Below are 11,863 nucleotides of genomic sequence, written 5' to 3'. Positions count from 1 at the left end.
TTATCACATCCAACTGGCTGTGGGGTTTGTCAGTTACTTATACTAGGCAGTAACTGGCTGAATTTTTCCATTTAGATGTCACTGTTTATGCATACACACTCAAATTTTATAAAGGCAATAAACTGAGAAGTAAAATTTGCTTCACAGAAATCAACATTATAGTCAATTCATTTTATAAATAATTCTCTTCCTTAAAAAGGGGGAGACAGTCATACTTTAAAAAGACTTTTTGAAAGTATGATACATACGCCGGTTTCAGAACAAAATCATTTATTTGTGCTCCTAACTGGTCCTTTCCTATTTCTATCCTTGCCATGTTATCTGAATGATGGCAAATCCTGGGGTTCCTCTCCACTGGAATTTTTCCATCTGGTATTTTTATACCAAATAAATGTAAAGCACAAACTAACATAGTATCAGTTTTTAAGTATTCTTTGAAGCCTAGTAATGTAATAAGTAAGAAAAATGTATATACACTGCAATAAGGGCAGCTTTTTTTCATTTCACCATTCATTCACTTTTACAGGGCAAAAAGTATACCAGAAACTACGTAAATGATGTTACAGCATGAAGGATCTCAAGATAAACTGGGAAAATGATACATGTGCCAGTTTGGTAAAGAGAAATTCATCAAAAGACAGAAAAATACAATGTGACTTGGGAAAAGGTCTATCAGTTAGAATATTCAAGTTGGAATGAAAAAGATTATAATCTGTTTGATAATGTTTATCAAGAAGCAATATATTAAAAATTTTAATGGAAAATGTGAATTCAAGTTTTAAAATTACTATTTGAGGGCAACATACTCTACATGCAGGAAAACACAAAAAATAAAACAAACAAACAAATAAACTGAGGAAAACAAACCACTAGGATGACATATTGGAGGTGAAGATGATGCTGTAAACGTGAACCTCCAACATGAGTCACCATTGAGATTACTTGCCACAGATGGGATCGTTTGTCAGAAAGGAAAGGAACAAGCTACCTGACTGCGATCTTAGAAAATACACATTAAATTTTCACTTATGGTATGAAGCATGTTAGGTCAATTCATTTAATATAATCCTGAACTCAATTTTTCAGTTGTTTAAACAGTGTTAAATAACAGTATAGCACAACTACGGAAATGATAAATATTTAAGATTAAAATGTCGGTGGAAAACGTATTTCATACAGATCAAAAGGAAAGCCTTTGCTCACAAATACTCCTGAATAGGAAGCCAAAATAATCCCATTAGAACTTTACGAGAGAAGAGCCCCAAAAGTCCAGTCTGAAAGAGAAGAATAAATATACAAACTATGAAGCAAAACCAGGAATATAGAAGACTTTGAAACATCTACTTATATCCATTTTAATGAACAATTAAAGGATACAATGTGTTAAAGACATATTTAAAAGACTACTAGTGGGAAAAGACAGATGAGTCAAATTTTGTTTATATCCTAAATAATTACAAGAGACTTTGAAAATGTAGTGTAATTCATGTTTTCTTTCCAGTTTAAAAATTTCTATCCATTGCCTCTATCTTTGGTGTCACTGCCACCAAGAAACACAGTATACAGCTCAGAAATCTAATTTCTATCTTCAACTAGGAAAAAGTAAACCAACATTATTCCTTTAAAAATAAGATATAAAGAATGTGATCCTACTTAATTTTGTCTCATGGTCCCACAATATCCTGAAATGTCATGCCGAAATGTCAAAGTGTAAAAGGGAACATCATCATTTGCTATAATTGCACCAAAAATTTAGCTCCTGTACGCTGGTGTGATGACAGCTAGTAGTACACAGAGGCTACAGAAAGACGTAAAATACGTATGTTTAGCTCACAAGTAGTCAAAGGAAGGTTCAGTTTAATGTGAAACTGGAACATGGACAGCATAATGCCTTCACGTAAATATGCTACAGCTTTGTTCTCTTGCAGTTTAAAGGGATAGTGTAATTACCTTAAATTTACACAAAACATTATGAAACATGGTAGTTGTTCATGATTAAAATAAAATAGCAATGTAAATTAATTTAACAGTGTTAAATATATTCACATGATCACCATTGTGATTCAAAATGGCCACTAATGAAGTCACACAGCAGTATATGTACATAACGTTTGCCACAACAGTGTTTTTAAGTTTGACTTTTTGCAGACCAGGTAATTTCATGAGACAAATAATCTTGTATCAATTCTTTCATATTATGAAAGGAATTAAATGTTGTAAGTAGTTTCATTCCTCTAGGGGGCGGGGGAAGGGAGAACCTCTAAAAAGTCAGTGCAAATTGAAGAGAGTTCTACCTTCTTGAATATTGGAACTTGTAGACCAAGATAGATTCCTATAAGCTGAGGATAAACAAACCTTAAGATATTAAAGAATCTCATAACATTGTCAGCGGCTTTTAGCAGGTATTTGCCACAAAGAGGAATCCCAAGTCCTATAGCAGAGCCTTCTGAGAATATGGTTGCTGTGGCTGAGGTGGCTGTTGACTGCCTCCGGGTTGAGGCAACGATGATGATGTTAAATTATAGTTTGGCACCTGGGACATATTAGTTCCTGCGTTCTGGTATATAGTGACATCGGCAGTAGCAGCAGCAGCAGCAGGAGGAGGACTATATACTGAAGCCTGGTTGGGGTATGTATTTCCTTGAACAGAACTGACCATTGTGCTGTGGAGGGGGAAAAAACACTCGATTAGATCAATACTGACTTACACAGCCATGTAGATAGAGATAAACAGGAAAGCTATTCATTAAACTTTCATTCATTCATTCAATCAATCCATTCCATAAATATTTATTAAACACCTCTAAGAGCCACACACTGTTATTTTAGGCACTGGGATATCATAAAGAAAGAAGGAAAAAGAGCTTGGAGCTCATCATGAAGCTTAAATTCTAGTAGGAGAAAAAAGGTAATAAATTTATAATATGTCAAGTGGTAATAATGGGTATGAAGAAAAATAAAGCAAAGTAGGAGGACCAAGGGTACCTGGGACAAGAGATTCCAGTCTAGAACAGTGGTAGGGGAAGGCAACGTTTAAAAAGACAGCCCAATTATGGAAAGAGCCTAAATGTCCATCAACTGATGAATGGATAAAGAAGATGCGGTTTACATATACAATGGAATACTACTTGGCAATGAGAAAGAATGAAATCTGGCCATTTGTAGCAACGTGGATGGAACTGGAGAGTGTTATGCTAAGTGAAATAAGCCTTACAGAGAAAGACAGATACCATATGTTTTCACTCATATGTGGATCCTGAGAAACTCAACAGGAGACCAGTGGGGAGCGGAAGGGGGAAAAAAAAAAAGTTACAGAGAGGGAAGGAGGCAAACCATAAGAGACTCTTAAATACTGAAAACAAACTGAGGGTTGATGGGGGGTGGGGGGAGGGGAAAGTGGGTGATGGGCACTGAGGGGTGAGTGTTGGGATGAGCCCTGGGTGTTGTATAGAAACCAATTTGACAATAAATTTCATACAAAAAATTTAAAAAATAATAATAAATTAAAATAAATTAAAATAAATTTAAAAAAAATAAAAAGAGAGCTGAAAAAAGTGGGAGAGGGAGTCATACTGATTATCTAGGAGGGGAAAAGTGTACCAGGCAAAGTGAAGAGCAAATACAGAAGCCTTAGAGAAGAGAAAAATGCCAGCCATGTTCAAGGAACAGAGAGGAGGCCATGACGGAGGCAGAGTGAGCAAAGGGGAGAACAGTATAACATTAAGTGGCAGAAGGAAGGGCGAGGACAGCCTTTGAATACATAGTGCCTTAGAGACCACAGCAAGGATTCTGTTTGAGTGAGATGAAGACACAGACTGGTTGGTTTGGACAGAAGAGTGATGTAATTTGACTTAGGTTTTAACAGACTCACTTTGCGCCAATGATAGATACAAGGATACCTGAAAGGAGGCTGTCCATGTGAGAGATGACAGTCAGCTAGAGCCATGGTGGACATGGTCAAGAGGGGAGGAAAGGGCGGATTTTGAAGGTAGTGCCATCAACATTTGCTAATGGGAAGTGGTCAAGAATGCCTGAGGTTTTAGAATGAAGTACCTGGTAGAGTGGCTGTTCACTGAAAGGAAGACTACAGATAAGCATCACAGTAGATTTGGGGAGGGAGAATCAAAGTACAGTTGTAAACACATCAAGTGAGAGACCTAGAAGATTCACAAAAGATAACAGACGGGTCTGGAGTCCAATGAGAGGTCAGGACTAGAAATACATCAAACAGTTATTGGCATACACAGGGTGTTCAGAATCACAGGCCTGAATGAGATCCCCTGGGGAGTGACTACTGAGAAATAAATCATTCACTCAACACTTAAGTGAATACTTCTTATTTGAACCCTAGACCTAGAAACAAGAAAGATAAAGAGGCACTAGGCAAAGAAGACTGAGGAGTGGCAATAAGGTGGAAGGAAAATGAAGAGAGAATGGTCCTGGCCACGTGGAGACAGTATTTCAAAAAGGACGGGACCACTGGATCTGACAATACAGAAATCACCAGTCCTTGACAAGAGTAGTTCCAGTGCAGTGGGGAGATGAAAGCTTAATACCCTTGTTTCCCTTACTTCCCTGGAAATATAGTAGCATTGAAAGAAGCCTTCGATCTACCCTGACCACAGTTAGTATCGGTACCATGCCACTGTCAGATTCAGCCTTCCCTCTCGCTGAAAACGATCAGTGTCAGTGCTCCCATCCAAGGCACCCTCCACTGTGCGTGGCTCCTAATCCACCAAAACATTCCTTCAAACTGTTTGCTGCCTCTGCTTCCTCTCTCCCCGTTCCCAACCTGCTATCTGAGTTTCAACTATGTGCAAGGCACTAGGTTAGCTATACAAAGAGAAATACTCAGGGCTTTAATACTGAGATTTCTTCCCCCACCCTTTCTATGAAAAATGTAAAACAATCTATGCACTGGGCAATTGCCCAAAATTTTCAAAATGTTGCCTATTTCTAAACTTTTCAAACGTTACACTGTTTACAAATCAGTCATTTGTAAATTCAATGCTCTTGTACTTGGCACAAATTAAACCAATTCATTATGATCATAGATAATCCGCTTACTGCCACGTTCCACCAACTAATGTAACCACTCAAGTAATGATTAAAGGCATTAACCTTTATCATCTATGTGTTGTGTTGTGAGATATAAAGTACTGGAAGAAGTCAGATCTGATGTCATTACTTATATTAGTAAGGGTCACAATACCTGTACGATAAAATGTTGAGACTAAGTGGTAAGCTCTGGAGCCAAAATGCCTGGTTTTGTGTCCTATCTAAGTGGGACCTTAGTCTTACCCACCATGCCTCAGTCTCCTCATCTATAAAAGAGGGGTGACAGTGTACCTTCTTCATAGGTTATTAGAGTAAATGAGTTCACACATGTAAAGCATAAAGTACAGTGCCTGGTACTTACTGAAACTCCCCATAAATGCCAGCTATTACTGTAATCATTCCTGCTTTGTATTATATCCTTTGCCTCAATTTACAGTTCCACCCTCCACCCAAGGGCAGATCCCAGCAATTCACCCAATACTTCCCTTTCATATCACTGCTCTGCCCTAGCTCCCTACCTTGTCACCCATATGCAATCATTTGTCAATCTCCTAAATAACTTTCCCCATCTCTTATCATTTTATCCTTTAGACAATCATTTTTTGTCTACTATATACAGTCACCCAGCTTCTTACCTAGCCCCTAAGAATTCATCTATATTATTGCCACTTGAAGCCCTTTAACGAGCTTTCCCACACAGGACCCAACCTCCTTAACATATCTAGGACCATTCATTGTCCTTGTCAGTAACTCCAAGCCTATCTCTCCCCTGTCCCACCAGAGCTGAATCCTTTAGTAAAACTGTACTATTTGATACTGCTTAAAATGTACCACACGTTTTTATAACTCCTTGGTTTACTCCTTCCATGCATACCAAGCCATTTCATACTACCAAAGTCTTTGCTCATGACATAAAATCTTTCTTACTTTTTTCCTCCAGGCTAAGAATAACAAGCTTGAGCATATTTTCTTGTAAACATTCCCCGAACCACAAGGCTCCTAAAGCACCCTGCAAGTACCTCTATTTGTAATTTATGTGATCGTTACATAATCTGTATGTGTTTGCCTCTAATAACCAGTAAGCACCTTGAGGCTAAGAAACTAAAATCAATGGTCACCTAACATTTGACCAGGGAGTCCAGAATGTTCAATAAAAAAAGGATAGCCTCCCTCATAAATGGTGTTGGGAGAGTTGGATAACCACATGCAGAAAAATGAAATTGCACCTCTGTCTTATACCATTCATAAAAATGAACTTGAAACAGATTAAAGATTTGTATTTAATCCCTGAAAGTCCTATGGGTGCCTGTGTGGCTCAGTCAGCTAAGCAGCTGACTTTGGCTCAGGTCATGATCTCATCGTCTGAGTCTGAGCCCCACATCGGGCTCTGTGCTGACAGCTCAGAGCAGGGAGCCTGCTTCTGATTCTCTATCTCCCTCTGTCTCTGCCCTTCCCCTGCTCGCACTCTGTCTCTCTCTCTGTCTCAAAGATAAATAGACATTAAAAAACAAACAAAAAAAGACTTGAAACTCCTAGAAAAAAACAGAAAAAGCTCATTGACACTGGTCTTGGCAGCTATTTCTTGGATGATAACAAAAGTGTAGGCAACAAAAATAAAAATCAACAAGTGGGACTACATCAAATTACAAAGTGCAGCAAAAAAACCCAATCAACAAAATGAAAAGGCAACATATAGAATGGGAAAAAATGTTTTAAATCACTATCTAATAAGGGGTTAATACCCACAATATATAAAGAACTCCTATAACTCAACAGCAAAAAAAAGAAGAAAGAAAAAACAAAAAACCCTAACAGCCCAATTAAAAAATGGGCAGAGGAACTGAATATACAGTTTCCAAAGAAAACATAAAATGATCAATACGTACATGAAAAGTCCTCAATGTCACTAATCATCAGAGAAATGGTAATGAAAACTATAATGAGATACCGCCTCACACATGTTAAAAGGGCGATCATTAAAAAGAAGATAAGTATTAGCAAGAAGGTGGAGAAAAGGGAATCCTTGTGCAGTGTTGTTGGGTATGTGAACTGGTGCAGCCACTCTGGAAAACAGTATGAAGGTTCCTCCCAAAATGAAAAATGGAACTACCATATGACCCAGCAATCTCATTTCTGGATATATATCTAAAGAAACTGAAGTCGGGATCTCATAGAGACATCTGCACTCCCACCTACCCTGCAGCATTACTCACAGCAGCCAAGGTATGGAAACAACCTAAGTGTCCATCAGTGGATGAATGGATACAGATATGGGGTTTATACACACACATGTGCGTGCACGCACACACGCACACGTACACGTACACGTACACACAAATGGAATACTATTCAGGCCCAAGAAAGAAGGAAATTCAGCCATTTGTGACAACTTGGATGAGACCTGAAGACATTATGCTAAGTGAAATAAAACACAGAAAGACAAATACCATATTATTTCACTTATATGTAGAAATCAAAAGAGTCAATCTCAGAGGACAGGTGTGGTTACTAAGGCCTGGAAGTTGAGGAAAATGAGGGAATCCTGAATGAAGGGTATATACTTCCAGTTGTAAGATTGAACAAGCTGTCATCTAATGTACAACATGGTAGTTCTAGCTAATAATCCTGTGGTTTAGGAAAGTGCATCAGTACTGCCTTACCCAATTACCAGTAAGATCGTCCTAGGATGACAGAGATCTGGACAAGTGATAGTCCACGAACCAAAAGTGTATGTAAAAGAATAAGAAACTGCCTTCTAGGTATGAACTGAGGGACATTTAAAAACCTGTCCACCAAAAAAAAGAAGACCAAATAATTGCTCATGGACCATGATTCGTAATGACAAAGCAGTACAACTCTATCAGGTATACTTCCAATCCCAATTCTTGCTCTTCCCAATTTTGTTATCCTACATTTACTTTGTCATCAATTTCCTCATTTAAACACATAACACAAGTTTTCTTAAAGTTTTTTTTTTAATGTTTATTTATTTTTGAGAGAGAGAGAGACAGAGCATGAGCGGTGGAGGGGCAGAAAGAGAGAGGGAGACACAGCATCAGAAGCTGGCTCGGGCTCCAAGCTGTCAGCGCACAGCCCAACGCAGGGCTTGAACTCACAAACTGCAAGATCAAGACCTGAGCTGAAGTCAGATGCTTAACCAACTGAGCCACCCAGGCACCCCACAAATTTTCTTACATATTTATAAATATATGGTATACATGGGTGTATATATGTGTATGTGCCTTTGTGAAGCCTTTGCAAGAAATTAAAAAATTTATCTCATTGGCCCTAACACAGCACCTGAAATTCCCATCAACACTAAATATTTATTTATCAAATATTTACCAAGTTCCTACCAGGTGTAAAACTCGGCTGCACAGTATGCATACAAAGGTGAAAGAGGGGCCTGGGTGGCTCAGTCAGTTAAGCGTCCTACTCTTGATTTCGGCTCAGGTCATGATTCCACAGTTCATGAGTTCAAGACTTGCATTTGGGTTCTGTGCTGACAGTGCAGAGCCTACTTGGGATTCTCTGTCTCCCACTCTCTGCCCCTCCCCTGCTCACGATCTCCACCCGCCCCCTATTAAAACATTAAAAAAAAAAAAAGGTGAAAGAGACTTAGCTCCAGCTCTCCATATTCAATAGTTTAGTTTAGGGATATAAGCAAGTTTATAGTTTAGGGATATAGTTTAGGGATATAAGCAAGTTAAAAAGTGACAGTAAAACAGTACACCGTGTGCTGGGGTCCTGTGACAGCAACAGAAGAGGAACAGTGCTGGAGAGGAGGGAAGGCAAAACAGGTGGTCTAGTAAAGACAAAGTTCTAAGAACTAAAGAATAAACAGAATTAGCCAGGTTTTTAAAAAGGGCTAAATATTTTAAGGAAATGTTCTACAAAAAGCACCTACTGAAATGTGCATGTATCTCTTGAGAGATGATATTAACAGCCACAATGTATCAGCAGATGAGGCCCCAGACTACAGAGAAGGACCTGCACCAGGGATTTCCATGACCTGACTGCAGAAGCAGACACAGCAACAGAGGACAAAAGTCAACAAGACACTGCAGCTCTAAAGCACAATGTAAGTTCAAGCACCTACCAACAGATTAGTTCATTTACAAGGACAATTTCTCCAGGCCCTGACCTAAGAACTGTTCCCAAGCAATCTCTAGCAACAAGGTTGCTAGAGCAGTATGTGACACAGTAACAGAGGACTAGCTGGAAAAGAGGCAGCACTTCTGGCTCTATAGTAAAGTATCGAAGAAGTTCCTAGTTACCTTATGTACATTCTCAACAATACCTACCTACCTTGTATCTAGTTTAAAAAAAAAAAAAAAGGATGTTACTCTTCCAAGAACAGCTGCTCACTACCAATTTGCTTATGTCCCACCTAAGGGTATTCATATTCCTCCAATCTCAACTTAAAAAAAAAAAAAAAGTCTTAGAAGAGAAAGAGCTACACATAACATTTTTTTCCTAACCTATATAACCCAGTTGTAAATTCCTTGTTTTTTAATGGCTATAATAGGCCTCCCCATTACCCTTTTTCTTATGGTCACTTCAGAATACTAGATGTGATCACAAAATGACATGTGAAGATCCCTAAGCATCCCCTGTATGACTCTTGAGAATGAACAACACAGTGATGTTAGTAGAGCAGCATTCCTGGGAAACTTCCAACACTAATGGAAAGGTTTCTACAAATTGTGCCTGTGCCAACAAGAAACTTCAGCTGTGAGTCAGAAGAATATCGTGACTTCTAGAATGACACACTGTTGAACTCTTACTGCCTATCTTTTATTCACTTTAAAAGAAAGACTTCAGTTTAGGTTCCCATTGAAGCAGCAAAAACATATCATTATAAATCTCATCATATATAATCATTTAACTACGTGAATAGGCATTAGGAATAAACAGCCAAAACATGGGCCTGTCTTTTCATATTCAGCTACTTGATGCATAAACCATAGAGGCATATGGCTTCTTGTATCTCTCCTTTCAAATGGTTTATCTTGCCGTGATATATACTAAAGTCCAATGTAGGGCAAAAAGAAGGAAATATTTGTCTTAAGACACATCCCAGAACTATAAATTCTGTAAGAGTAATGATAAAAACATTTAGATTTCATATGAAATTTGTGGAAGATAATAAATTATAGTTATCGAATTTAAGTTTCATTAAAGTCCTTAGCAAGTATCATCACATACTCAAATAAAAACAAAACCAAATTATGGGCTGGGTTTAAGATGAAACCCATGAAAAACTCTGAAAAAGACCAGAAAACTGGATAAAGCCTCTGCAACAAAGGACAAAAAAAATACCACTGAGATAGGCAGGAGAGGCAGAGATACCGTCTGGACAAAGAACCCCATCCCAGGCACTGTGATCTACAATTGGGAGAGATCTCAAATATACACACATTTTCCCTGGACAGTGAGGGGTCTGTGCTCAGGCACCCCAACCTTCAGATCCTGCATGAGAAGAGCTCCAAATATGCTGGGTTTTGGAAAAACAATGGTGACTTAATCAAGGAAAGCCACAGACTTCAGGGAACTTGTTCTTGGAAGAGCTAGATATGGAGACTCACTCAAAACCCAACACTAAAACAACAGTTTGAAAAGCGCCTGGACTCTACGTAAACAAGAAATATTTACTAATCTTGAAGTGCCCACCAGAGAGGCAGGAAACTGTTGGGACTTTCTCCAGGGACAGAGAAACTGGTAGGAGCCATATTGGTGACCTCACCCTACCTTGAGAATGTCAGGGTTAGCAACTACCATTCTGGACCTATCTAGCCTACTGCTAGCTAGAGCCACAGTGAAGAACTCTGCCCACACCCAGCACAGCCATGAGAAATGGTCAGGTGAGGGCAAGAGCCATGCCTGCCGCCATGTCGCAGCACATCTGTGAGTCACGGCCCAATAAGGCACCAGCCCTACCCACTCCCACACCACAGACTGGGCCCTGACACAGCAGACAAGCATGCACAATCCACACAGGGGACAGACACCCTGTGAGCACCAAGCTCTGCTCAGAAGGGATTATGCTTCTTGTGCTCCACACAAGGCCACTCCTTCAAGACAGAGAGGTAGTTAATCTACCTAACACAAAGAAACAAACACGGAAAGTCAGGCAAAATGAAGAAACAGAGGAGTATGTTCCAATGAAAGAACAAGAAAAAAATATCAGAAAAAGACATTAATGAGACTGTAACAAGCAACCTCATAGAGTTCAAAGTAATGATCATAAAGAAGCTCAGAAGCTGATCACACTTTGAAGAAAAATGGATGAACAGTTTTATCTTGAACAAAGAGAGAGAAAATATAAGAAAGTACCCAACAAAAGTTATGCAACTGAAAAATACAATCAGTGAACTGGAAGATATACAAGGCAGGTACAACAGCAGGCTGGATGAATCCAAAGTTTGATCAGCAAACTGGAATTCAAAGCAACAGCACTCATCCAGAAGGAACAGAACAGAAAAAAAGAAAAAATAAATAAAACAAATGAAGACCTTTAATAAAATATCGAGCAGAACAGCATTCCCATTACAGGGTCCCAGAAGGAGAAGATAGAAAGAAAAGACCAAAAAACTTACTCTGAAGAAATAATAGCTGAAAACTTCCCCTTATCTGGAGAATGAAATGAACATACAGGTCCAGGAAGCTCAGAGAGCTTCAAAAGACATGAACCCAAAAGATCTACACCAGGACACATTATAACTACAACAGTGAAAGTTAAAGAGAAAATCTTAAAAGCAGTAAGAGAAAAACAACTTATTAACATACAAGAAAACCCCATAAG

The 11,863-nt window shown here is 38.8% G+C and overlaps 1 protein-coding gene across 2 annotated transcripts in view; it reads right to left on the bottom strand.

The window, feature by feature from the left end:
- Positions 1–1,339: 1,339 nt before the first annotated feature.
- Positions 1,340–11,863, bottom strand: part of STAM (signal transducing adaptor molecule) — an 81,048-nt gene continuing 70,524 nt past the window's right edge. For both annotated transcript variants that reach the window (XM_045060965.1, XM_004001111.6), the window contains exon 14: positions 1,340–2,663. In XM_045060965.1, coding sequence (XP_044916900.1) covers positions 2,432–2,663 — 232 coding nt within the window. In that variant the 3' untranslated portion in view covers positions 1,340–2,431. The remainder of the gene's footprint in view (positions 2,664–11,863) is intronic.

The sequence above is a fragment of the Felis catus genome, chromosome B4, assembly GCF_018350175.1.
Source record: "Felis catus isolate Fca126 chromosome B4, F.catus_Fca126_mat1.0, whole genome shotgun sequence".
Lineage (NCBI taxonomy): Eukaryota > Metazoa > Chordata > Mammalia > Carnivora > Felidae > Felis > Felis catus.
Note: the sequence above shows the minus strand (reverse complement) of the source record. Positions and strands in the feature narration are given on the sequence as shown.